At 47.0% G+C, this 27,931-nt stretch overlaps 2 protein-coding genes across 3 annotated transcripts in view; one reads left to right on the top strand and one right to left on the bottom strand.

Moving 5' to 3' along the window:
* farsb (phenylalanyl-tRNA synthetase subunit beta) overlaps positions 1-762 on the top strand; it is a 36,489-nt gene extending 35,727 nt beyond the window's left edge. The window contains exon 18 of the mRNA XM_056611706.1: positions 8-762. Within this exon, the coding sequence (XP_056467681.1) occupies positions 8-353 (346 nt within the window). The 3' untranslated portion in view covers positions 354-762. The remainder of the gene's footprint in view (positions 1-7) is intronic.
* On the bottom strand, positions 488-27,158 carry sgpp2 (sphingosine-1-phosphate phosphatase 2). Of its 2 annotated transcripts, XM_056611708.1 has the most exons (5): positions 26,813-27,158; positions 9,423-9,584; positions 3,629-3,808; positions 2,750-2,839; positions 488-2,450 (listed from the first exon to the last, which is right to left on the bottom strand). In XM_056611708.1, the coding sequence occupies exons 1-5, from the start codon at positions 27,053-27,055 to the stop codon at positions 1,899-1,901; spliced, it is 1,227 nt and encodes a 408-aa protein (XP_056467683.1). In that variant the 5' UTR covers positions 27,056-27,158; the 3' UTR covers positions 488-1,898. The 2 variants fall into 2 exon arrangements, with proteins under 2 accessions (XP_056467683.1, XP_056467684.1); XM_056611709.1 differs by lacking the exon at positions 9,423-9,584.
* Positions 27,159-27,931: the final 773 nt, after the last annotated feature.

The following is a 27,931-nucleotide window of genomic DNA, read 5'->3' as shown; positions in this document are numbered from 1 at the left end:
TCCCCAGCGGCTGCCACTCAGAGGTGCTGCTCACGCACGACGTCCCCTTGCAGGAGGTCCTCCACCACCGGTTCGTGGAGGTCCCCGTCCCTGCCTCCACCCGGACGGTGTTCGGGGACCTTGGCACCGCCGCCGGGCTGCGGGCCCTCAACGAGTTCCTGGCCCCGAGGAGCTACATCGAGGGGTTTCTGGCGTCCAGCGCCGACACGGAGGTGCTTGGGGCTATACCGGCGGACTGCCCCCCGCCCCCGGCACTCTGCCATGCCCTACGCTGGTACCGCCACGCCCGCTCGCTAGGGGCTGGCTGTGGCCTGCCCGCCGCACGGCACCGCTACGTCCCGGAGGCAGAGTGAGAGCCGTAGTCTATACTCCTCAGAACACCGCCCAATATACAAGGTGCCTGCACCCTACTCCTCAGAAGACCCCCCCCCCCACACATACATTGTATTCCATGGCCATGCCTGGCCATCGATTACAATGACTAGAGTTCACATGATTGGTAAAATAAAGGATCTGTATAAGGGATTTGTATCGTTGTCTTTCCAATTTTCTTCACATCAAGCCTAAGTAAGCCTAAAGAAACAATGAGTTTGACTCCATAAATGACTTGTCAAAAGGGAACAATACAAACAAATGAAATCAAAATAATGGTCCATAAACTGGTTCTGCAGGCTTCTAGCTTTCCATTGATTTCCATTTGGAAGAATGGTGCTTCGGAATAACGTCTTGAATAAAAGTTTTGATAATGTGATGTCATGTGTGTTCCCTCCAGAATCAGAATCATTATTACTTTTATTACATCTTATTGTACAAGTACACAAGAGCACAATTATCTGTATGTATCTGTATGACTCAGTGTTCAGCACCTGCCGCATGTTGGTCATGGATCATCAACATGCTGTTCCAGAACAGCGTATCAACAGGCCCTGTTGCTGTGTGTTTAGTCTGAGCAGAGCAGCAGGGCTAAACATTGGCTCTTTACCACCCAGTCAGGCCAACAGACGGCCGGGAATGCTTCACCATCGGACTGGTTTTCCAGTCCTTGGACTCACGGGACTCACAGACTCAATTGATCTCAGGTGCTAAGTGAGTGAGTGCGTGAAGCCACATGGGCTCAGATAGGTATATATGGGATTGGGACAGCACTTCACGAGAGCACATGTTACCTTGGCAACGTTTAATGACAAAGATGCTGCTGAATTCTCATTTAATTATTATAATTTTTTTTAAATGCAATGAAAACAATCGGCTACAGCAATTTATTGATATTAGAAAATATAATTTTTACTTTTGAATACATCCGTATAAAGAATGTATTGAATTAGGTGATTATTGGCCTACACATGCTAATCATAAGTCGGAACGGGCTACATTTGGCTGAATTATAAAAGGTATAAGTAATATGATGAGCCGTTTGGGAGCCAAAAGAGCCGGCTCTTGTTGGTGAGCTGATCCAAATGATCCGGCTCACTAAAAAAAAACACAGAAATTCCCATCTGGTTGCGCATTGACAGTAGCTTCGTCTTGTTGTTTACCTTCCGGATTTCCCTATGGTCCCCGTGGTAAACGTCACAAGGCTTTGACCTGTGGGTAATTCCCTTAGGTGAAGTTTGCAGTGATGCAGACTCACGGAAAGGGCTCGGTAAGTGTGGACTCAAACCCTCACACCCTTTGGAATTCGACATTGGGACAGCTCTAGCCTTAATAATTTCGCAAGAAGGCGCAGCAAAGTCTGTGAGTCCAGACATTGGGATTGGGCCATTGTTTCATGATGAGTGGGTATAAAGTTATGTAAGCAGGGTCTAGCAGTGTCTCAGGATCTCTATTGAGTAGCGTTGGACGAGTGACCGGTATCACCGTCAGCGTCCTGGATATGAGGTCACAGCTGGTTCTGGTGGTCACAAGATCCCCAGTAGGAGGAACAGTCGGTTCACCAGCACGGCGTTCACCAGCCCCACCACCGAGTACGTCAGGAACTTTGATGGCACCTCGATCTCCCTCCGGCGGGCGGCGCTGGGGGCGTCGCCGGGCTCCACGCTGTACCAGGCAAACAGCGCCCTCAGGCTGGCTGCCCGCACGGCCCACCGCGTGGCCAGCAACACCGCTGCGCCCACCAAGTAGCGGGCCAGCCCCGCTGCCAGCGCCCCGGCCGTCAGCGGCGGCAGGGCCACAGGCAGCGCCCCCTGGGGGGGCTCAAAGGTCACGCCCAGCTGCGCATTGGTCCAGTAGCCCACGGAGCAGCCGGCCGCCACGCCCAGGATGGTGGTGGTGTCGGCGCGCGTGGGGCTGTAGTGGTCCAGCTGGGGGTAGTTGTAGCTCAGGAACAGGGGCAGGGCAACCAGCACCGGGGGGGAGAGGGGGCTGGTCAGCTGGAAGCGGTCGAAGGCCTCCCAGTAGGGGTAGGTGAGGAGCATGAGGCCCGCCGACAGCCACACTCCACACAGGACGTCCTGAGCAGACAATCATAACACACGTTTCTATACGTCCATCAAAACATAACACTGGTTTCTATACGTCCATCCAAACAACACGTTTCTATACGTCCATGATTCATTCAACATAAATAAATAAAATGAGCCTGTTGAAATCCCTTTCATTATGCTTATGTTACGGTACTTAGAGTCAGGGAGTCAGGGGTAAAACTGTTGGCCTTAACTTTAAGCTTCCTCACATTATGTTCCACTGTTAACTCTAATCAGCACATTTGCGTGTGCACGCGCGCGCGTGTGTATGCGTTACTGTATCTCACCAGAAGTGAGTGCATGCCGGTATAGAGACGGCTCAGACACACCAGAGTGGACAGGACCACTGCAACCATCAGGCCCACTTCAAACTGGAACTGAGACACAAACACACAGAACCGCCAATAAATACACACACAACACGACAGACAAACATGCAAACAGTTGGTTGATGAAGTCACTTTGTGTGTGAGAGGAAGTGCAGTAGACCGGCTGCTCAGAATTCCTCACATCCCCCACAAACATTCCTGACGTTCCACTGTGTCAGCGTGGGAATCAACCCCCCCCCCCCGCCCACAACCCCTGAGCTCTACGCCACAATTCAGCAGTTCATCCTTCAGCGGAAGGATGCTCTTCTCCTCTTCCTGCTGACGTTCACTGGAGCTTGGTGACAAGCACCTCTCTCTCTCTCATCAAGGGGTCTGGATGTGTTAGAGCGTTTTGATGTATACAAACACTTCAGCTCTGAGTGTGATGTGGGAATAGCGAACCGTACACAGATAACGCAACACCAGATAACGTAACAGCCATATTTGGGTCTCTCTCTCTCTCTCTCTCTCTCTCTCTCTCTCTCTCTCTCTCTCTCTCTCTCTCTCTCTCTCTCTCTCTCTCTCTCTCTCTCTCTCTCTCTCTCTCTCTCTCTCTCTCTCTCTCTCTCTCTCTCTCTCTCTCTCTCTCTCTCTCTCTCTCTCTCTCTCTCTCTAAGCTGGGTCATAAACCAGTGCCACTCAGTGACGTGATGGCAGAATTTTTGTTGTGCCCTCGAGGATTGGTTGAGGGAGGCTCCTGAAATATTCTGAACCTCCTGTTCCATGCGTCCCCATGACAACGGGAGAGAGGAGGCCAGGTCCCCGGGGCCCCCTAGGAATAGAGGCGGGTGCACCCACCTGGATCCTTGAGGTGGCGCTGAGCAGGAGGGTGAAGGCGATGGCTGTGGCAGCCATAGCGTGCGTGGAGGGAAGGCCGTACTCTGCGTCGACGCGCATCTCCAGTTTGACCACCGGGGGCGACAGAGGGCGAGGCAGCTTCAGCAGGTCCTTCAGCACCTGGCCCACGTACATCACCAGCTGGGGAAGGAGAACATGTCTGCTGGATCACCATGACGGCTATATAGCGCAAAAATCCCATTCATATTCTCAATAGAGGTTTTGATCAAAAGCTGTAATGTCGTAACCATCCAATCTATACTTACCAACCACCGTTATATTGTGAAACAACGGTATATGCTCCTGCAGAAGCCACAAGTTAAAGAAGTTCACTTTTAGTTTTTAGAAAAACATGTTTTATCAGTAATGTCATTTAAAAGCACTACACCGCGACATCTTAAAGTTTAATACTACGACGTCGACTATTGCGAATAAGTTTGCTATGGTTAATGGGATGAGTAGTTCCTTCACTCGTTCCAAAAAAGAATGAAAACATTCTTGTACCTATGCTTTTTATACCATTTTCCTTTTTTTGTTCTGCTGAATCAAAAGTTGTATGGATGCGACTACTTTGACGTATGATTGCCTTGGTTGGAGGCTTAAAACTCTATATAATGTTTTTACGAAATGTCAATGGAGCAAATGTCCTACTGGACACAGAACTGTTGAAAAAGGGGGCAGTCACTGTTGCGCAACATAGCAGCAGGCGTTACACCGAGGAACCACGGTGGTCGGGTCATTGATGTTCCCACCACTGTCATCGGTGTTCCATCAACAGGACATTGTAGGAGTATAATCTGATAATTGAACCATTGTTTCTTACATTTTGAAAACAAATGTTGTTTCTCTTTCTTCGCAGCATGTAGATGTAAGACATATTTTGGGCTGTGGTTGGTGTGGTTACTAAACCTGCAGATATATCGATAATTGAAACCGTTTCTAATTGCTGCCCTTTCCGATTGCACCTACATTACACTGTGTTTAATCAGACACTCGCTTTTATCAAAGCAATTCACCCATGAAGATACAACCCTGAGATTGCAGAAGTGCAAACAGTTGTACTCAGAAGTAAACTAACCCTTAAAGACACCATGTACCCATGTTTCCTTTGGGGCTTGATAGTTACGGTTCAAGTCACTGATGGAAGCTTTACACCACATTTATAGCTCCTCTATTCCTGGCTGGAGGAGGTGGTAATAATGGATGAGGCTCCAGAGCCTGTAGCTGCAGCCTGCGGAGGGCCAGACCGGGGCTGGCCCGCATGCTGACACAGCGTCTACAGCCAGCCGGCCTGTGCACAATGACACACACACACAATGAGAGAGTGTGTGTGTGTGCAGTAATGGCGGTGCAGCCTGCCAAACGTTTCGTCTATAATGTTTCGAGAGATTCACACACGGACGGACGGGGGGGGGAAGAGAGCGCGCGAGCGAGTGAGAGAGAGAGAGAGAGACTGCTCACTGGAGCTCTGGTTTATTTAGGACCTGGGCCTTGTATATTTAATGAATGGCTGTCTTAGAGAGGAACAGAGAGGGATAGAGAAAGGAAAGAGACAGAAGGTTATTATCATTACTCTACCACTGTAATCAGAAGAGAGGCTGTTGCCATGGAGAGAAAAAAAGCAAGACATATGCAAATAGCCTGTTCATTGCCCCGTAAGAGAGAGAGAGCGAGAGAGTGAGCTCAAGTGAGAACGAGCGCTGCACCAGGGTTAGTGCTAGTCGGCAAGAAAAGGGAGAGATCAGTAGAACCAAAGGATAGACCAAAGAGCAGAAGATGAGTCGTATCACTGCAGCAGCTGGATGCTAAGTCAATGCAGGATATTCAATCATATCCTATCCTGCTACAGGTGACCAGGTACATAACTCCAGAGAACAATGACTTTAGCTACTAGTGCATGTTGAGTTCACCGAGTAAGATTCTATTCCGACGCCCGACACACACACCAAGACCTCAAGAATCCCCAAAGACGACATCACAGTCCTGGCTTTGGAGTGCGTGCGTGCGTGCGTGCGTGCGTGCGTGCGTGCGTGCGTGCGTGCGTGCGTGCCTGCGTGCCTGCGTGCCTGCGTGCCTGCGTGCCTGCGTGCCTGCGTGCGTGCCTGCGTGCGTGCCTGCGCATGTGTTTATGATTTCTCCAGAATGACTGTATTGACCAAGCCATGTTGAAGCCAGACTTTGATCTGCATATACACAGGTGTGTGTGTTTTTGTGTGTATGGTTTGTATGTGTCTGTGTGTGTGTAAATGTGTGTGTGTGTGTGTGCTTGTGTATGAAGGGTGGGTGTGGCTGAGGAAGTAGGGCAGTTGTCTGAGTTCTGTGTGCTTGAGAGGGGGCGTGTATCAGGGTCATTGTCTGCTGGGGGAGTGTATCAAGGTCGGTGTCTGCTGCTTGAGAGGGGATGTGTATCAAGGCCAGCTGACTGCTGCTGCTTGAGAGGGGACGTGAATCAAGGTCAGTCCAGTGTCTGCTGCTTGAGAGGGGGCGTGTATCAAGGCCAGCTGATTGTCTGCTGATTGAGAGGGGCCGTGTATCAAGGTCAGCTGAGTTTCTTCTGCTTGAGAGGGGACGTGTATCAAGGTCAACTGCGGATCTGTGTCTACAGGGGACGTGTATCAAGGTCAGCTGAGGGTCTGTGTTGAGAGGAGACGTGTACCAAGGTCAGCCCAGTGTCTGCTGCTTGAAAGAGGACGTGTATCAAGGTCAGCTGATGGTCAGCTGCTTGCTTGTTCGGATTGCAAGATGCTTCCTGGAGAGCCATTCATGAACGATATGGTTAACAACAGCCATTGTATCATCACAACAGCCTGTGTGTGTGTGCGCGCGCGCGTGTGGGTATTGTGTGTGTGTGTGTGGTGTTGGTCACACACAGGTGCAGTATGTTGACAGTGTGTAAATGATTTTCTAAAGGAGATGCGATCAGACCACATGGTCAGCCCAGAGTGTAAAAGAGACAGAGAGACAGTAAGGACGCAGAGAGACACCAGAAACCAGACGTCTGGGGTCCTCTGAGGTCCACGACTTATGAGCGGCTCCTGGCTCTGCCTCAGAGTCTGGACACAGACTCTGGACCCAGAGTCTGGACAGAGGGTCCCTGCTCATGGTGGACTACCTTGATGGTGATAGTTGAGTGGGGAGACACTCGCTCTGGAGGAAGAGCGGGTTGACTTGTAACCGTAAGGGCGCTAGTTCGATCCGAGGCTCCTCCTATTTGAGTCTCAAGGGGTCCCTGAACAAGACACTGTGATTGGCTGTTGCCTTGCATGGTTTAAACACACGCTGTCAGTGTGAGGATAAACCTGGCTGTAAATCGCTTTTGAGTGAAGCGTCCAGAAAATGTAAATGAGATATTTACCTAGGATTATGAGAACCTTGTTTCGGTACATTATTTTTGCAGGAAATACTTAAAAAAACTATGTTATGACCCTGTCCCATGTACGGGTTGAATGTGTTCGAGACCCTCTCTCTGTTCATGTTTCCCTGTTACGTTTGTGTTATGAGTTGATAAGTGTTGATGAGTTGTGATTGGTTGTATGTGTGACGTGGTACCTGCTGTTTGGCTGGCCAGGTGTCAGTTGGTCTGAAGACCAATCGACCTCACAGGGCCTCGTCCAAAGATCTACAACTGTGTTTTATGTTGTTAGAAACACAAGTGTGTTTTGTGTTTTTTACTGACGTGAGTGTGAGAAGGGAGTTTGAATCCCCAGTGCTGGGCCTGTTTGCCTGTATGTGTCTGTGTGTGTCACGGCCTGTGTATGTTTGTGTGGCTGTCTGTCGGCTTACCTCAGGAGGTAGAGGAGTTGTCTTGTAACCAAAAGGTTGCTAGTTCGATCCCCAGCTCCTCCTAGCTGAGTGTTGACGTGTCCCTGAGCAAGACACTTAACCCTAACTGCTCCTGACGAGCTGGCTGTCGCCTTGCATTGTTGCCTCTGCCGTTGGTGTGTCAATGTGTGTATACTATTAACCGATGTAAGTCGCTTTGGATAAAAGCGTCTGCTAAATGTCCTAATTGTGTGCGTCTGTCATTGCGTTTACATGCAGTCATTATCGGATAAAGATTTGAATAAGACCTCAACCAGACTTTTAAAATGCATGTAAACCTTTACCCGATCTACCTCGGACCGAAATCGGTACACGAACGGACAAGCGAGATTGGATAAGAACACCTAGATAACTCGATTTAGTCCGATCTCTACCTGCATGTTTACCCGCATCGTATCTCGTATCAGATTTCGCATTCTGCGCGTGCTCGAGATCTTGAGGCCGAGGGACGTGAGCCGGAAGTAGAAGGAGACGTAGTCATGTTGTTGTCGCCATAGACATAAACAATTCTTATTTCTTTATAAATATAAATATTTAATTATTTCTTTATATGTTTATGGTTGTCGCTGTCGGAAAACGAGAAACGGCGATTTATTTAAAAAGGTGACGCAGAAGATGGAGGAAGCCAAGGCTGAATTTAAAGTAGGCCTATATGTTTTCTTAAACGTTGGTCATCAATGAGGTTGTAAAGTAGTAACTTCTGGCACATCTGTCAAAATAAATGCCTTTTTATCTGACGTGTATACGATCTTTATTCATTCATTGCGCAACAACCGAACTGACGGAGATATTCTCTGATATTATGAATCTTCAAGACTGCGTCGGGTTCTCGGACTCTCTGGTACTTTCACAACAAAGACTCGTAGTGGGGGTTATCTCAGCCATGGTGGAGAAGGAATTGGGGGAAGGAACTTTGGCTTTTACTCTCTGAAGTCCAGATTGAAACGCTACATGGAGAAGAAAGGGATTGTTGCCGCATGCGGGACAGCTGTCAGTTCATTTCGGGTCCATGCAATTTCTCAGACGCTCCATTGTTCCGACCTCTCGGTCGTATGCGGACTCCTCCAGCTGGATAATTGACACGGCCCGTTCGAGTAACAATATCGGTATGAGGCTTAATCCGATCTAGCTGTCCCATGTAAACACACTGAGTGTTAGTCAGGCCTGTGTGTGTCTGTGTGTGTGTCTGTGTTAGTCGAGCCTTTGTCTGTGTGTCTGTGTCGGGTCTGTGTGTGTCGGACATGTGTGTGTCTGTGTGTCTGTGTGTTTGAGGGGGGGAGCTGCAAAAGAATGGCATGTATTGTTGACTCCCGAAGGGTGTCTACCATGGGGAGTTCACTCGCAGAATGCACACCATGTACCCAAGGGGCCAGGACACAAAATGCGATCTCACTGCCGTCACGCGGGGCCCTGTGAGAGAGCCGCCAGACACTCAGACCCTATCCCTCAGGAAGGGCGGGGTTGGATGAGAGCGTTATGGTTGGATGGATGCTAACTGGGAGAATGTGCAGGTTTACAGTTGGTTTCATCACAGTAACCAGTCGAAGGTTGAGGACTTTTCCAGCTGCTTTCCACTGCTGATCATCAGTCCTTATGTGTGCCCCCCTTCACCCCTGTCCCCCTGGCCCCAGTTGGCCCCCAGGCCTTGGGATATGGAGACGTTGGTGTCAGAGACAGGTCGACAGGGGGAGGAGGGGGGCAATGCAGGATGAAAGGAGGTTGAAGGTGAACACCAGACAGACAGAAAGAAACAGAGGTTGTGAGAGCCATTCATTTGGGAACAGTCTGGCATTCTGAGGTTTCTCCCTCTCCCTCTCCCCCTCCCCCCCTCTCTCCCTCTCTCTCTCTCTCCCTCTCTCTCTCCCTCTCTCCCCCCCTCTCTCCCTCTCTCTCTCCCTCTCTCTCTCCCTCCCTCTCTCCCTCCCTGACCTACGGTCCAGGTGTTGACCAGCCGTCTGCAGAGGAAGGGGTCGAGGTGCCAGTGGACGCCGGGCAGTACGGTGATGTAGAAGACCTCGTGTCCCAGCGCCGCCGACAGCAGGAAGAGGACGTAGAGAGGCCAGTTCCTCACCTCGTACCGAGGCCTGACCCCGCCCTGCGGGAGAGGGAGGGAACAACATCTGAGCAGGCATGACGCGAGCAGGAAATACACAGCCTGGGCTCCACTTGGCTCACTAGTGCCCCCAACAAAGTGAACAATAGATAGGGCCCTGTTTAGGGAAGAGGTATAAGGGGAACCTGAAATCCATCTAGGTGATTCAAAGTGCGGGGGTCTGCTCAGCTCAGGAGGTAGAGTGGGTTGACTTGTAACCGGAAGGTTGCTAGTTTGATCCCCGGCTCCTCCTATACGAGTGTCGAGGTGTCCCTGAGCAAGAGGCCTCACCCTGACTTCCCCTGACCAGTTGGCTGTCGCCTGGCATGGCTGCCTCAAGGGTTGTTGTGTGAATGTGTGTATGAACCGTTGTAAACCACTTTGGATGAAAGCGTCTGCTAAATGCCCTAAATGTAAATGTATTTGCCACAAAAACACATTCACATGAAGAACCCATGTATGCCAGACCATCTCTACTGGATGGATCTCATCACTATTGGATGTGGTCCGGGAATAAGTCTGCTTCAGTTGGCAAAGGGGAGCGAGTAAAAACCCTGCAAGAGATTACAGACACACGTTGTTGTGGAACATAGTATTTGTTTGGTCAGCATCCAGTGAGTCACCGCTGTCTCGGGCCCAGGATGGGGGTCAGATTGAGGTTCAGGCTGATGTTGATGCATGCTGACACCCCATGTAGTAGACTGTCGAATAGGACCGCTAAAAAGGCCAGCCTCTGTGTCGTGTGCTCTCTCATTCAGCTTTCAGATGTTAAAGTCGACATATTATACCACAAGGTGTGAGCAGAGGCGGAGTCGCCCGTCGGGACGATCGGGAGATTTCCCGTTCGGCCGGCCAGCCAGCGAGGTCAGGTGGACCGCCCCACAATTGTTGTGAGCGGCCTGCAAAGTCAGTTGGACCGGCCCACAATTATAATGAGCGGCCGCGATACGTCTGCAAGCCGGCCCTGAGCATAATTTAATCCCCTTCAAGACTCCGTGAAAATTCCCGAAATATACAATATAAGTCAAGTGAACATCCAACCAATATTTACACCACTTGCTTACTCTCTGTCTCATTCATGTTTTTTTGTATTTCATTTTTTTTACTTCATTTAATTCGTCATTATTCAGGCGTTACAGAACTTTCATGCTCATAAATAAAAAATATGAACTACAGTTTACTGTCATTTCTTTGTTCTTGAATTGACGTAGAATGGAGCAAAGACTCCTGGGATTGGGAAATGCAGGTCAAGTCCATTTTCGGAAATGTAGGGGTATATTTGAGCGGCCCCACGTCTAATGGCATGACCCTAAAGATGCGTCAGACAGAGAAAGCGAGCAAGTTCGTGGTTGCTTGCATGTTGTGATACTCATGAAAGGCAAGAAGAGAAGGGAGAAATGAGGGGCTGAAAAGGCCAGAATAAAGAAGAACCGGATGCTGGAGGGGGATGCATCTAAGTGCTCAAAAATAAGGGATTTATTCCGAAGTCAGCCATCAACGAGTCGTGCAGGTGAATTGACAGAAAAACAGTTAGCCAGAGCTCAATCATTGACGTTATTGCTAGGCGGGAGCTAGCACAAGCTGCTAGTCACATGTGTATGTGCTGGCTGGTATAATTCAGACGAATTAATGAATTAACTGATCTTTCTCTTTTAATGGATGGAGAATATGTTAACAGATTTGGAACATGTAGGCCTATCTGCCTAGCCCACGTTGAAATAATTTTGATGTTGAATGTTGATGGCGCAATGGTTGAAATAAACAGATTTATTTCATACAAATCATAAAAGCCTCTCCCTGTGTCATTGTGTGTGCGTGTTTACGAGGTGCTTGCGGGGTTCTTGATTGACCGATTTCCGATATTCTTATACGAATATTGAATAGTATTTTTGCCAGAAATGCACATCCCCGATTAATACCAGTATAAATGGGGAGGGCCGGGCCGGGGAGAATTTTCCCGGTGGCTATTAGTGTCAGGGCCGTGCAGAGACCCTTTGAGGGGCAGGGGCTCAAATTCCAAAAAGGGCAAATGCAAAAAACACTACTGTCAGAGACACTGACACAGAGTAGACATGAAACGGATTTGGCCATGTCATGTGGCCAAGTAGTTACTACAGAGCATACAGATTCAATCAGGGCTGTAGTGGTCAAATTAGAGGTGGGTAAACTATGAATTTTTTGATCAGACCGACCTCGACACAACGCAACGCAACGCAAAGTGTTGCGACTCTGTAAGGCTAGCCTGGCTATATTCCATTATGTTATCAATTAAAGTCATATTAAATCAATCAATGACAGTCAATGAATGTGTTTGTAGTTTATTCAAGTTATTCAAATTTCAACAGTAAAGAAAAGTATGTGTAGATTAAGAACTATCTATCTATGGCATGTGTGTATGTGTGTGTATTAGTATGCATGCTTTTCACAGTAGTACCCAGAGGGCCTCCTTGTCCTCCACGTCAGGTCCTGCCTTGCAGGGGCGTGTTCTGGAGTTCATGGCTCCCCTGTGCTTCACCAGCCAGGACTTCACATACGTGTTGGATTGAACTTTGTGGGGCTGAGTGGTGGGCCATTCAGTTGAATAAACATCAAGGACGACACTGTGACCAAGTGCAGACTGCATCTCAGGGGGCACACTATGATGTTCATTAAGCTGAACCCCCTCTCACACTCAGCAGTGCTAACTGGAATGAGATGGTCGATATTCAGGAGTGGTGCAAGGTTTTCTGGAATGATGCTTGAGTTATCCTTAAAATCCCTATAGCCTTCAAGAATTTTTCTGTCATCAAGTCTAAACCTTTGGGCAAGTTGTTTCAACTTGGATTCCCCTTACTGCTCCTCTAGGGAACAGGCCAGTTTGGTGGGAAAATAACTTTAAAGAAAATAAATAATAAAATAAAAATATTTATAATATATAAAATACAAATATTTATAAATATTTATTTTTTTATTGGTTTAACTGCCAACCGCCCGAATTTAATTAAAATATATTTTTTTGTCGCGTCATCCGCCCGATCCACGGTTCAGCCGCGGAGCCCACGGCTGCAACCGCCAACCTCGCATCTCCAAATTGAGGCTTTAACATAGCGACCAAGCTATAGCGAAGTTGATACGCCGAAACCGGAGTTTAATATGGATAGTAAAACTCTGAATGACTTTCACTCATTTTGACGTGGGCAGTACACGGATAGCATGACTACGCATTGGCCAATCTGAATGCTCGTAGTCACTTAATAGTTCGTCAAGTAAAATTGATTTATAAATCACAAAAACAACTCATGTGAATTGATCATCTTCAGTCTTACTTTGTACTTGAGGCCTTTTTCGGGCATCTGTTGGAGTGGGAGCACTCGAAGGTCTCTTCAAAAATCGCCTGATATCCATGGCTAATTAATGACAGGTAGGCAGGCATGATAATCCACAACGCGCAGGGCCATGTGTTTACATACTTCCTGTTTACATATTTTCCTGGATCCTGATTGGTGTCGCTGCCGCAGCCGCAAGGCACTGATTGGAGGGTCACAGACCATAATAGCATAGGCCTAGCGCAGATGAAAATGATTCAGATTACAGCGTTTGTTTGTTCAACAATATGAACCTAGTCTTAGGTGTTTTAAAATGATGCTGAATTTATTTCCGATTATTCCAACGGCAGAATACAAGGCACAGGGAACTTAGAGGTGCGTAAACGCTATTTAGAGGTGCGTAAACGCTATTTCCTAAATTCCAGAGGTGCGTAAACGGCGTTTACGTGCGTTTACCCTCCACTACAGCCCTGGATTCAATATAACGATCAGTGGTGGCTGGTGATGGCCACTTTTACCTACTATTCATTCAGATTCATTGCCTACATCCTTACTTTTAGGGCCTGGACAAGCTTACACTGCATATACAGACCTACTTTATGGCCATTCCTACAGCCATTGCTATTTGACCCATTGTTGTTATTCTGATATTGAGACAAATAATGATCACTGTCCTATAGCATCCATTTTTTGAGTCTCAATGTCTACAAATGCAGTTAGAAATATGGGACGGTCGCTTCATTTTGTTTATATGCTACAGGCCGAAATTAATATGTAACTTACTTGCTCCTTTTAATAACATTGCTTGGGGAGTCCGATTTACTTGTTGCTGCCAGCAACCATTTAAATGCGTCTGAACGTCAATGATTTGGGCTAGGCTAGTTATTGGTCATTCGAAATAAAGCCCTCCTCCAAGTCAGGGCGCCGGCCATGTGGAAGTCAATGTAAGCTCGCTAACTTTTTGTTGTATCAAGCAGCGACAGCTTTTAATTGGCACAATTGGCACAATTGTGGAAGATGGCGGACGGCAGTGAGTGAGACGTGTGGGTCCGACTCTCTTGGGGAGAAAGCATGATTTTATACCCCTAATCAACTCGTTGCTAACTACAAATACGTTCTCTTTATATGTCGATGTTGATTTATTACGCTATCTGCCGATTGGGACTTCTAGGCAGGCTTGCGTGAGTTAACCCAAACAAACAAACAAACAAACAAACAAACTGCGTGAGTTAACCCAAACAAACAAGCAAACAAACAAACAAATCCAAACTCCTGTGTATGTCTCCTAAGACCCGAGCCACACCAGTGATGGAGAAAATTCAGGCAACGCTGGACACGCTGGTGGCATCGAACGCCAATCTTACCAGTAAAATGGATAAACTAGACGCTCTTTCCAAGAAAATGGACAAACTAAACACTTCAGTGAATGCTATCGGTGCGCGGCTGGATTCAACCGTGGCCAACTTGCTTTTGCAAACCAACAAGGTGGCAGCTCAAGAGTTGGTCATTAAAGCCCTGGATCATAAACTTGAAGAAGCGTTGAACGCAATTGACAACCTTGAAAATCAATCCAGGCGAAGGAATCTCCGTTTGCTGCACCTGCCAGAGAAGAGCGAGGCAGGCTACAACATGGAGGCCTACCTGGCTAAGACCCTCTCCGCTCTCCTATCCATTCCACTGAAAGAGCATGACATCGAATTTGCCCATAGGCTTGGTCCATTGGTAGAGCAATCCAGACCCCGCACGGTGATATTCAAGCTTCACCATCTACAAAAGAAGATCTCCATTATGGAGGCAGTGAAATCCACACTGTTTGAGCTCAAGGCCCTTCCCGGCGTGAAGCTACGGATTACTGAGGATATGTCGGTGCGTCGGAGGAAACTTCGGGACCAATACTGGCCGCTGCGCGAGCAGCTCCATGGCAAAAATGTAAAGACCAGAGTCCGGGACCCAGGCACCCTCCTTGTCTGGATTGGCAATGAACAGTTGAAGTTCGGGTGCTTAGAGGCGGCCACGACCGCTCTGAAAGTTAAATTCCCCGACCTGAAATAGATTAGAGCCAGTGCTATTACATGCGCTTTGGGGAAATAAGAGTAAGTTACCTACTGCTCCCCCATTATCTTTTGGTTTTTCTGTCCAGCCTATTTCTATTTTTTCCCTTATTCACTTCGTGGACTGGCCATTTGGGATTTCAAAATATTCTAATTGTTTATTGCTGTACAAGTCTGTACTTAAAATATTGCTAAAAAAAAACAAACTGTTGATTGCACAGCCTTGTGGAGGTGAGTTGCATGCCAGACGTTGTTTTTTGTTGTTGTTGTTTTGCCTCCTTTTTTGGATGGTTGGTTTGCTTGATTGTTTTGTCCTGGCTTTTGTTTGGTTGGAGGCTATAGGCCTGTATACTGTTATACGGCTCTCTGTATATTGACTATTGACTGCTGAAAGTCCAATGTCATTATTTGTTTATTTATTTATCTTCATTCATTCTTTCTCCCCCTTGGAGTTTTCCTATAGGGACCCGCCTCCTAGTGTTAGGTGGGTTGGTTATGATAGGCTTACATGGTTGCATCTGGCAATATCCATGTATTGGTACTGTTTCGTCTTGTCTTGTGGGGGGGTGGGGGGGGGGATTCACTTGCTGCTTTGTTCCGTGTGTGTGTGTGTGTGTGTGTGTGTGTGTGTTTGGCTGCGTTTGTGTGTGTGTGTGTGTGTGTGTGTGTGTGTGTGTGTGTGTGTGTGTGTGTGTGTGTGTGTGTGTGTGTGTGTGTGTGTGTGTGTGTGTGTGTGCGCGTGTGTGTGTGTGTGTGTGTGTGTGTGTGTGTGGGGGGGGGGGGGGGGGGGGATACAAGTCTTGCTCTGCCTGCTCTTTTTTCTATTATTTACAGCTCATATCTTATCTTATGTACCACCACCTGAATGACTAAATTAACCGTGATTTCTTTTAACGCACGTGGCCTTAATTTGCCCCATAAACGCACAAGTTTTCTGGATGTACTAAGAAGAGAGAGAGTGGACATAGCCTTGGTCAGCGAATCCCACTTGCTTCAGAAAGATGTCCATAAGCTACAAAATAAACATTACGTTGTAAAGACAAATGCTTCAGCCCTCAATAAAACAAAAGGAGTAGTAATTGTGGTCCGCCGTAACTTTCAGGTCACCAATTTAGGTGTTGGGGGCGACTCAGATGGTAGAATCACTTTTATGAAAACCATCATAGAAAACAAGAAAATTGCATTTTTATCTATTTACGCACCTAACAGCTTTGATCCTGATTTCTATGTACGTTTGTCCAATATCATGCATGACCTGTCTGATTACCGATTATTTATTGGGGCAGACTTTAATGCGGTTTGGGACCACTCTGTGGACAGGACGGCTGTAGTAGAGGGCAGTGATCAGAGATCAGCGTCGGTTGCATTGAGGAAATGGGCTCAGGAATTTTCAGTAATAGATATATGGCGCGTTACCAATCACAATAAACAAGACTTCTCGTTTTTTTCCGCAAGACATCATTCATTTTCCAGAATAGACTTCATTTTTGTATCGAAGGATCTCCTCGAAAAGGTAAGCACGGACATGCTCCCCCTGGCCTTCTCAGATCACAAGGCTGTCATCTGTAGGGCTAACCTTTCCGTATCTCGTGACCGCGCCCCACGCTGGCGCTTCAATACCTCTTTGCTGCGCAATGAGAGCTTTTTGGTGCAACTTGAATCTGGCCTAGCAGAATTCATATCTTTTAACTTGCATTCAGTAGAGGACACTCGTATCCTATGGGATTCTGTAAAAGGCTATATTAGAAGTAACTGCATATCGTTTTCCTCTAATTTAAACAAAACGCGTCAACGCAGGATTCTTGAGCTGGAGGGTGATCTCGGGCAACTAGAAGGTACTATGCACAACAACGTAACTCCTGACTCAATTACCCAACTTAATAAAGTAAAAGAGGAGCTGAATTCCCTATCCCGACAGCACGCTGAATTTCTTATCCATCGTACGCGCCAGCACCATTACTTTGAGGGGGCCCGCCCCAGCCGGTCACTTAAGCCTTAAGCCTTCGTGCCAGTGAAAACTTTGCGCACATACCCGCCATTAAAACACCAGCTGGCGCTCTAGTAACGGACCCCAAATTAATGAATGAGACATTCCGCTCCTTTTATTCCAACTTGTATAGTTCTGAAGTCCCTCATGACTCTTCTAAATTTGATTTATTTTTCAAGAATTTAAATCTTACTAAATTGCTGCCCCATGAGGCTACGTCTCTGGACAAACCATTTACCCTACTCGAATTGGAGAGGGCTTTACGCAGTCTTAATAAAGGCAAATCGGCGGGTTTTGACGGAATTCCTCCAGAACTATATTTACAGTGTTGGTCTCAGCTTGGCCCTCTATTGCTGAACATGATCAATCATGCCATTTCAAGTGGTTCCTTTTCAAGGGATGTTAACACCGCTACAATCACCTTACTCCATAAAAAAGGGAAAGACCCAAATGAATGTGCAAATTATCGTCCTATATCGCTCTTGAATGCTGACGTTAAACTTTTTGCTAAAGTGCTTGCACTAAGGCTCGAGCCCCTTATGAATAAGCTCATTCACCCTGACCAAACTGGCTTCGTAAAATCTCGCTTATCTTCTGATAATGTTCGCAGACTTTTACACATTGTCGAAGCTTCAGCTGAGGTCCAAACTCCCTGTGCTGTATTATCTCTGGACGCAGAAAAAGCTTTTGATCGCCTTGAATGGCACTATTTATGGGCTGTCCTTCAGCATATGGGATTTGGTATCCATTTCATCAACATGATTAAAACGCTTTACGCCTCCCCTTCAGCCATGGTAATGACTGGCAATATCTGTTCTTCGTTGTTTCCAGTGGGCCGCAGCTCTAGACAAGGCTGCGTTCTTTCTCCACTTTTATTTATTTTATCTTTGGAACCTCTGGCCCAGACGGTGCGTCAGTCAACCCATACTCCTGTTATTGTCCATGGAACACATCATTTCATCTCCCTTTATTGTGGATATTTTGCTTTATCTTGGTGATGCAATTAAATCTACACCACATATTTTGTCTATATTTGATAAATTCGGGAGTATCTCTGGCTACAAAATAAACTGGTCTAAGTCGGCTCTCCTTCCTCTAAACGACACTATGAGGCATGCTTCCTTACCAAACATTATTCCAGTAGTTGACAATTTGAAATACCTAGGTCTATCGATTTTTCCTTCATTACAAACTACAGTCTCGGTTAATTATAACTCGACTCTCAGGCAGGTGGAATCCGATTTGGAGCGTTGGTCGTCCATTCCTAATTCATTTCGAGCAAGAGCTTCTATCGTAAAGATGAACATCCTACCGCGAGTCAACTTCTGTAGTTCAATGCTTCCCTTAGCTCCCCCAGTTGGTCACTGGGATAAACTACATACATTTGTTTCCAGGTATGTCTGGAAAGGGAAACGCCCACGGATTAAAATGTCTATTTTGCAGAGGCACAAACTCTCAGGTGGCCTTGGACTTCCAAATTTCCAGTTTTATTTTTGGTCCTCAACCCTTCGTTCTCTTCATACCTGGTTAGATCCAGAGGCTCAGGTAGCCTGGCGTTCATTAGAGGAACATCTAGTAATACCACATAGGCTTCAGGATGTTATTTACTCAAACATCCCTCTCAAAATGTGTAAATCCAAATTTGGCTCTTTAATCTCACATCTTGTTGCCGTATGGAGAACTGTGGATTCACACTCTAGCACTCACTTTAAATTCCATCCCCACCTTCCTTTATTTAATAATTTCGCCCTTTGCTTGGGTGGTCACCCGATGTCCTTCCCTCAGTGGAGGGATAAAGGGATTAATACCCTTTCCGACATTATGTCAGATAATGCGCTCAGATCTTTTCAGGACTTGAAATCGCATTACAACTTACCCGGCACCTCCTTTTTCTTCTACCTACAACTCCGCAGCGCCTTACGGGCATACGGAGTCCCCTGGGGTGAAAACATGGTGCCTCATCCAATTCATAAAATATGTGGTAGTTCATCTACCAAAGGCTTGGTCTCTGCTCTATACACATTTATGTCCAAACATGCAGAAAAACCTTTGCAAGTGGATAGTCGCTGGAGCCATGATCTCTCAATTGCACCTTCTTCAATCAATTGGTCCATAGTCTGGTCAAAGCTTGACCTATCTTCGCGTAATCCCAACCATCAAGATGATTCACTACAATTTCATACACAGACTCTACTGCACTCCTCATAAATTATTCTTGATGAAATTAAATCCATCTCCTAACTGCCAGCTTTGCTCTCTAGGTACTATAGGTACCTTTGTTCACATGGTCTGGGAGTGCCCTGGGGTGAGCGACTTTTGGAGTATGGTATCCAATAGGATGTCTATAGTACTTGGGCGTACCATCCACTGCTCCCCAACTATCTTATTGCTGTGTGATTTTACGGGTCTAGATCTTTCTCTGATGCACCAACGCTGGTTTTTGGTAGGCCTTACTGCTGCTAATAAGCTTGTAGCACAGAGATGGAAAGCTCCTCATGACCTGTCCTACCAACATTGGGTGAACACAGTCATAGATCTGGCTAAATTAGAGAGATCTGTGGCCAGCATGCATGGCGCCCAAGCTAGAAATATTAACTTATGGTCCACCTTTATTAACAGTATGTTGGGAGGGTAGTCATGGCTTACTGTATCTACGCCTTATTCACTGCTTTTTCATCCTTTTCCTTTTCTTTTTGTTTCTTTATTTATTTCACATGTTAGTATTAGGCCTATTGAACAAATTTGCTGAGTTTCTCAAATTATTGATTCTGTCTTTGTGGGAGGCAAGACCTGGGGGTGGGTGGGGGAGGGGGGGGAGTATGGTTGAGTATTATGTGTTATGTTGTCTTACTTGTGTATATGTGTAACTGTTTCTTGTATGAAATATAAAATACAATAAAAAATTGATCACAAAAAAAAAGAAATATGGGACGGTCGCTTCATTTTGTTTATATGCTACAGGCCGAAATTAATATGTAACTTACTTGCTCCTTTTAATAACATTGCTTGGGGAGTCCGATTCCTCCACTGAAAAGGGTGGAAAGTGCTTACAACTCTCTGCTAGTTAGCGATCTATCTATCCTCTACATGTAGGCTAGTTGTGTTGCGTGATTGCTGCTGAGGGAGGTAGCCTATTTGATTGATTCGCTGAATTGTCCAATCATGTGGTGATCACAAAAAAGAAAAGCGATACCATTGGCCTGGGGCGCACACTGGTGCGACCCGAGGGCGAGTTTCTTGTGCCAATTAAAAGCTGTCGCTGCTGATAGACAGCAAAAAGTTAGCGAGCTTACATTGACTTCCCATGGCGCGCCCTGACTTGGGAGGAGGGCTTTATTTCGAATGACCAATAACTAGCCTAGCCCAAATCATTGACGTTCAGACGCATTTAAATGGTTGCTGGCAGCAACAAGTAAATCACACAATTAAACGAGGATAATCGCTATATATTTTTGTTGATTTATTTTGTATTGATAAAAGTTGATGATAGTTGGCAGATATTATCAAGTGAATATTTCACGGAGGGGCGGCGCTCTAGCGCCCTCTATTGACCCACCGCCACTGATAACGATGTATGCTTTCCCTTTGCAATTTCAAAAGGTTTCCCAGATAGGTTAGCTGTATAGCTAGCTGGTAGGCTATATAAAATAAACCGAGTGGTAGCCACTTTCACAGGTCAATTAAAACGATGCTTGTTGAAAAGCTTTTGCTGGCAAATAGGCCTATACTTCAAAATGACACTACAAAACGAGATAACTGTTTATTTAGCATTATCAACTTAATGGTTTTGGAAACAACTGTCTGTGTCTGACTCTGTAGTGATCTTACCCTGTGTTGTACCGTCTCTCGAAACAACAAGCGCATCTTGCAGGCAGGCAAAGGTGAAAGGTCACGTTGATAGCCTATGACGTCACCCAGCGGCAGCAGCGCACTGAGCGCCGGTAAACGAGGCTGCAAAGTACAAACTTTACTTCTATATTATTACTTTTAGACATTTTTATTCTCGAATAATTGATTCACATGCTAATGTTTAATTGTTCATGTGTAATTTTACAAAGCTTGAACATTTAAATGACCACATCAAAAGGGCACTTTGGTCCTTCAGAGGGAAAAGGGCAGGGGCTCGGGCACCCATAGCCCCCCCCCCCTCTGCAAGTGCCTGATTAGTGCCCCACTCCGCCCCTGGGTGTGAGTTTGATTAGCCGTTACAAGCCGTTTTGAAAATCTGCCTCTTCTGACATCACAAGTGGCCATGTCCACCTAGATGTATGATGGATAGATGAGCAACGTTTGCTACAGTCCACTGGGTAGGCTGGTAGACTGATCTATCCAGCACACACCTGGTGGTATAATATGTTAACTCTAGCTATTGTGTACTAAGAAAGATGGTGGTAGATTCTCTCCCGGTAGGAGACAAAATCATGGCTTGATACCATCATGAAATGATGGAATCAATCACATGGAATGATTACATGCGGTACCTCGGCTCTCTCCATTATCCCACTCCTTGTGTCTGACCATCACTTTGTAGCTTTTTCTCTCCCCTTGAAGTCCTCCCCCTCCCTCCTTCCTATTCCTCACATAGTTACTTACCACCCACCGTTACCTGAAAACTCTCTCCCTCTACATTTGCCTCAACTGTCCTGTCTTCAGTACCATTCTCTCAACTGTCCACAGAGGAAGCCTCCGACAACATGCTATCCTCCCTCTGCTCCTTCTTGGACTCCCACTGTCCCTTCCACTCCAGACCAGCGCAATCCTCGACCATTCCCCCTTGGCTGTCCGAATCTTTGCATGCTAATAGAGCAGAGCAGAGTTGCAGGCGGCTGAGAGGAAATGGAAGATATCAGACTGCCCTTATGACCTATCATACCACCTTTAGCTTCCACTCAGACAAATCTGCCTTCTACCGGACCGAAAACTAACTCCTCCACCTCCAATCCCAGGAAACTGTTTTCCATGTTCTCTTCCCTCCTCACCTATCCCCCCTCCCCTTCCTTCATCCCTCACTGCTGATGACTTTGTTACATACTTTACCCAGAAGCTGAAGGACATCAGCTCCCCTTTTGCCCCAGCCACCACCCTCCCTCACCCTATTCCGACCTCTGTTTTTACCCACATTATTCCTCTCTCCTCAAAAGATGTGAACAGAGTAGTTCCGTCCAACCATGCCACCACCTGCACCCTCCCCTTATCACCTCCTCCCTCACTTCAGGCCTTGTTCCAGCATCCTTCAAAACTGCCGGATAAAGCCGCTCCTCAAGAAACCGACCCTTGACAACACCGACATTCACAACTACAGACCGATATCTCTTCTTTCAATCCTTTCTAAAACACTAGAACTTGCCATTGTTAACCAACTGTCCTCCTGTCTGTCACACAACAAGCTGCTTTACCCTCATCATTTAGGCTTCAAGGCCGCACACTCCACTGAGACAGCTCTCTTTGTGACTGAGTCACTCCGTGCTGCTAGAGCCTCGTCCCTCTCATCGATTCTCATTCTCCTCTACCTTGACCGGGGCAATTTGACACAGCGGACCACCAGATCTCCTCCTCACCAACTCTCCTCGCCGAACTTCGGCATTTGCCTGACTCTGTGCTAGCCTGGGGGGTTCACATCCTATCCTACCTGACGAATTGCACCTTTCGGGTCACATGGAATGGCTCCTTGTCCAAACCCTGCACTCTTGACACTGGTGTCTCTCAAGGATCTGTACTAAGACCCCTTTTGTTCTCCCTATATACCAGATCCCTAGGCTCTGTAATCACATCACAGTTTTTCCTATCACTGCTACGCTGACAACACTCTGCTATTCCTCCCTTTCCCCTCCTCCGACAATACCCTGTTTGCAACATGCATCTCAGAATGTCTGGCAGATGTCAGCACTTGGACGACTGAAGCTCACCTGAAGCTTAACCTCACCTGAAGCTTAACCTCAACAAGAACGAGCTCCTACTAATGCAAGGGAAAGATGCCCTCATACAGACCTACTGGTCACTGTTGAGAACATCGCTGTATCTCCATCACCAACTGCCAGAAACCTCGGTGTGGTTCTGGACAATACGTTTTGCTGCTCCGCAACCATCATTGCGATGGCCCGATCCTGCAGATTTGACCCTACAACATCCGCAGGATCCGGCCGTTCCTCATGAGGAAAGCAGCTCAGCTCCTGGTCCAAGCGCTCGTCATCTCGCGCCTCGACTACAGCATCTCGTTCCTGGCTGGACTCCCTGCCTGGGCAATTATACCTTTGCAGCATATCCAGAACGCTGCAGCGCGCCTTGTGTTCAACCTACCGTCCCCTATGTGACCTCCCTCTTCAGGGACCTCCACTGGCTCCTTGTAGTAGCCTGTATCAGATTGAACGATAGTACTGGCATACAAGGCAGTCAATGGGACTGCCCCTGCCTACCTCCAAGCGTTGGTCAAATCACACATCCCAGCTCGAGCGCTCCGCTCAACTACTTCCGCTGGACGTCTGGTAACGCCAACGCTAAGAGCAAGTAAAAGTCGATCATCAAAGTCACAACTCTTCTCTGATTTGGCACCGCAGTGGTGGAACGAACTCCCTGCCAAAGTAAGGATTTCAGAGTTGCACACCAGCTTCCGTAAAAGCCTTAAGACTCACCTGTTCAGAGTTCATCTAGACTCTGCACAGCCACCCTGTCCCACCCCTCATACGTGTTGTGTGTTGTGCGTCCTGGCACTTTATGAGCTTAATGTACGCACTTATGTATGTCGTATTTAGCTATAGTACATAGTTATGTAGTATCTTATCCTAGCTATCTTTGTTGTATACGGGGAATGGGTTAACCTAGCAATTCGTAGTGCTTTGCAATTGGTTCTATGAAAATCCTTATTGTACCGACAGCGATATATTGTTTCACTTTCTTATGACAAATGTACTTATTGTAAGTTGCTTTGGTTAAAGCGTCTGCTAAATGCCCTAAATGTTATAGGTCCTATGGCATGCTACTTTATGGATGCTTTAATATAGATATTATCGGGCCCCTAACACAGTATTTGAAGACGTTCCCAAAATTCAGCCGTGGTGCAGAATTACAGCCACTGCAAGCCAGTCGCACATGGAGCTTTTCCCAATTGTGCCGTTTTGGTATCTGTAGCGTTAATGCAAATGAGGAGGAGAGAGGCGGGTCAAGGAGGAGGGTTGGGGTGTGGCCCTGAGTAGCACGCTTCCACGGTACCATGCGCTCTGTTTACAGTGGATGCATTGCAATGGCAAGGCGCACACAGCCTTTGGTTGTGTTCTGTAAATATTCTAGAACACTTCGGGTGCTCCGGTGGGAGTCCTGGTGCTCTATATCTAAAAAATATCATATTATACATAGATACCTATATCATATAATATATATTATGATGGCCAAAAGATGTGTGCGCCTCCAGACGATATCATCAATCTCAAACGACTGCGTCAGCTTCTCCGACGTCTCCACGTCCACATCAATCTGAAGTAGACTGAACCATGACATAGAGGCGAAAGGGATTGTTGCCGCGATTGTCTCCCACCTGAGCCTCGCTGCCGAGGGATCCCCGCCTCGGCAGCGGGCAGCGCTTAGGCACCACGGGAAGTGGGCAGCGGGAAGCGGGGCTCAAGCGGAAGACATTCACGGGCAACAATCCCTTTTTCCTCCATGTACTTCAGGGAGTCAAAGCCAAAGTTATTTTCCCCCAATTCCTTCTCAAACATGGCTGAGATAACCCCCACTACGAGTCTCTTTCTGGAAATACCAGAGACGTGAGTCCGACGTGTTATGCGCCATAACACCAACAGCAGAACGGTTATCTAAATAACAAAGAAGTGTACAACACTTTCGTTACAGTCCTGGAGCTCTATATTTAAATAATATCATATAATACATATCATATAATACATATTATCACGGCCAAAAGCTGTTTGCGCCTCCAGACAATATTATGAATCACAAACGACTGCATTGTGTTCTCCGACGTCTCTGGTTTTTCCACTTCCACATCAATCTGAAGTAGACTGAACCACGCTCTGCCGGCTGCCCGCTGCCCGCTGCCGGGCGGTGGTTCTCTGTGGTGGTGGTGCCTCGCGGGAGCGGGCGGCGGGCTGCGAATCTCAATTATGGCTTAGATTACACCAAATACAGTCTTGTTGTGGAAATACCAGAGACGTCAAAGAACCGACGTGTTATGCGCCATAACACCAACATCAGAACGGTTATCCAAAGAAGTGCAGAACACTTGCGTTACAGTGTGTGTAATCACACACACACACACACACACACACACACACACACACACACACACACACACACACACACACACACACACACACACACACACACACACACACAGCTCATTTGCGGGCCAAATTCTCTGGGCTGGCAAGGCAGAGAAAGGGGATGTGCCATCTCCCCTTATGACGACGTACGTGGTCAATTCCCAAATGGCGTGTCTGAGATTTGTTTTTTCAAAGGCGTAGCAGAATTTCTAGTGCTCTTTTTACAACCAACAAACTTTCTAGCTACTGGGGTAGCATAGGTAGGCTAGGGGAACTCATTAATGTAAGAAACCTCAGAAAGTGACATTTTCATGCCATTTGATCTTTAAAGGAGACATATTATACCATCAAGTGTGACTGTGATTAGCCTTACAAGCTGTTTCGAAAATCTGCCCAATATGACATCACTAGTGAGCGTGTCCACCTAGATCTGTGCTGGATGGATTAGTCTACCAGCCTACCCAGTGGACTGAAGTAAACGTTGCTCATCTATCCAGCACAGATCTAGGTGGACACGCCCACTAGTGATGTCATATGGGGCAGATTTTCGAAACAGCTTGTTAGGCTAATCACACTCACACCTGGTGGTATAATATGTCCCCTTTAATGTAAATGTTACAGGTGTACATTGTTCTTACATGTTCTGACTCTCAATGCAATATATGAATTCTACCAGTAACAACACCTGGCAAGGCCTTTGATTTGATCATCTAGAGTGGTTGATAATACAGTTCAACCCTGTCACTATTGTCTCTACCTGCTACTTTCCTTTAACTGTTATTGATTTAGCGAACACATGTGTTAGCCATGTCCTACAACCACAACAACATGGCAAACACATGTTTGGCATGTTATTGTGGTTGTAGAACCACAATAAAATAGCGAACACATGTTTGGCACGTTATTGTGGTTGGAGAACCACAGTCCTCATATTGGTTTGTCTTCCGCTCTGGTCAAGCTACAAGTGGACACCTTTGAGGTCTGCAGCCTGCTGTGCTTCCAGGATCTTCTAGTGCTGAAAGCCCACACTAGAACACTAATAACACTACAATCGTTCCTCAATGTGTTCTCCGTCTCATCATGCAGCACAGACACGTAGGCCTACATCTTTTACCATCTTGCAATTGTATAGTCATGCTTTCGTGGTCAACTCAAAGCTGCCAGTTGCTTTATGGTTAACCCTCATAATGGTTAGCAATGAGTAACGACACACTGATCCAGAGAATTAATTCAGGTTGAGTTGAATGAATGGCAAATTTCTGGCATAGCAAAACTATTTTGGACTACTTGACTAAAGCGGGAAGCTTGTATTTTTTAATAGCCTAATAATTGTTCTTCAGGATAACGATCTATTTAGCTACAATGGAAACTCTCAAATACAAGTTATATTAAAAAGTACCCGAGAATATTATGTCAATTTCTTTTTTTAAATGCAAAAGGAGTTCTAGCTGGGTTGCATTAGAGGTAGAGGAATGTGAATGAACCGAGAAGATCGCTGGAACAATAGCAGGCCACCAGCCTATCGGGTTGACCATCTCAAAGCAGAGCGGGATGGAGGTGGACAAACCAGAAAAGCAGGTCACACGGATCATAACGAATTCTGTTTTCGACAACTTACGTGTTCATTCCCTTTGTATCCGTTCATCTTTTGGTTATGTTCGGGAGAATTCTGCGGATGCAAGTTCTCCGACACGTGTCCATGTGTCATACCGGCCCGCTGTGTGACGGATCGCAGCGGGTGGTCCTTCCCCGTGCTCCCCCCGCTGTCCCGGGGACCGGCGTCGGACAGAACGAGCCCGCATTGTCTCTGGAAGCGAGCGACGAGGGTCGAGTCGTTCAGGTAATCCAGCCACTCTGACATGGTGGCACCACAACACCGAGCCGGGAACTGTGTGTGAGCGTAATTGCGTCGAGAGCCCTCACGTGCAGAATGCAGAGCGAGGAGCGGCGGGACAGGTGCGGCCTCAGGAGGCGGAGCTACGGCAGGCAAGGTGCGTCCTCAGGAGCCGGAGCTACGGCAGTACAGGTGCGATCTCAGGAGGCGGAGCTACTCCAGGCCAGGTGCGTCAGGAGGCGGAGCTACGGGAGGAAAGGTGCGTCCTCGGGAGGCGGAGTTACAGGAGGTAGAGGTGTGACCTTTAGACACAGAGGTGTTCACCATGAAGAGTGCACTTGTAAAAAATCTGAAGGAAATTATGTTGTTCGCTTTATTCAGCCAGGAGGAACTGGTGTTCAAATGAACCATTACATTTATTGAACACATTTAGCGATTAGACATAAATGACTCTTCATGGGATGGATCCATACAGTATGCAGGAGATGATCCTCCTGATGGGGTCTAGACCTGGTGGTGGGGTGACTATGGATATGATCCCCCTGATTGGGTCTAGACATGGTGGTGGGTAGATGATCCCCCTGATGGGGTCTGGGCCTGGTACGCAAACTGCTGTCGGTCCATGGAGTCACACACTTCCTAAGGTGCTGCAGAACCAGTCTCTTGAAGGCCTTCACGATGTGAGGGATCAGCACCACTGGCCTTCATTGAGAGAGCTGATGTGCTATAGGCACCGGAACAATGAAGGAGGTCTTCCACCGCTTGGACACCTTCAGCCTCAGAGAGAGGTGGAAGAGTTGTTTGAACACTCCTGCAAGCTATAAGCACCCTGGGTTTGATGTTGGGCCGAGGATGGAGGTCCTCTGCCCTGGAGGCAGGCATGGCGTTATGCCTGCCTCCTTT

This window comes from Gadus chalcogrammus, chromosome 16, assembly GCF_026213295.1.
Source record: "Gadus chalcogrammus isolate NIFS_2021 chromosome 16, NIFS_Gcha_1.0, whole genome shotgun sequence".
Classification (NCBI taxonomy): Eukaryota; Metazoa; Chordata; class Actinopteri; order Gadiformes; family Gadidae; genus Gadus; species Gadus chalcogrammus.
This window is presented reverse-complemented; position numbering and strand designations above follow the sequence as displayed.

Coding starts and splice junctions, on each gene's coding strand:
- sgpp2 (XM_056611708.1), bottom strand. CDS start 27,055: ATGTCAGAGTGGCTGGATTACCTGAACGACTCGACCCTCGTCGCTCGC. Junction 3,809..9,422: donor GGCTGGTCAACACCTGGACC/GTAGGTCAGGGA, acceptor CTCCTTCCCCAG/CTGGTGATGTACGTGGGCCA. Junction 2,840..3,628: donor GCGCCACCTCAAGGATCCAG/GTGGGTGCACCC, acceptor TTTGTGTCTCAG/TTCCAGTTTGAAGTGGGCCT.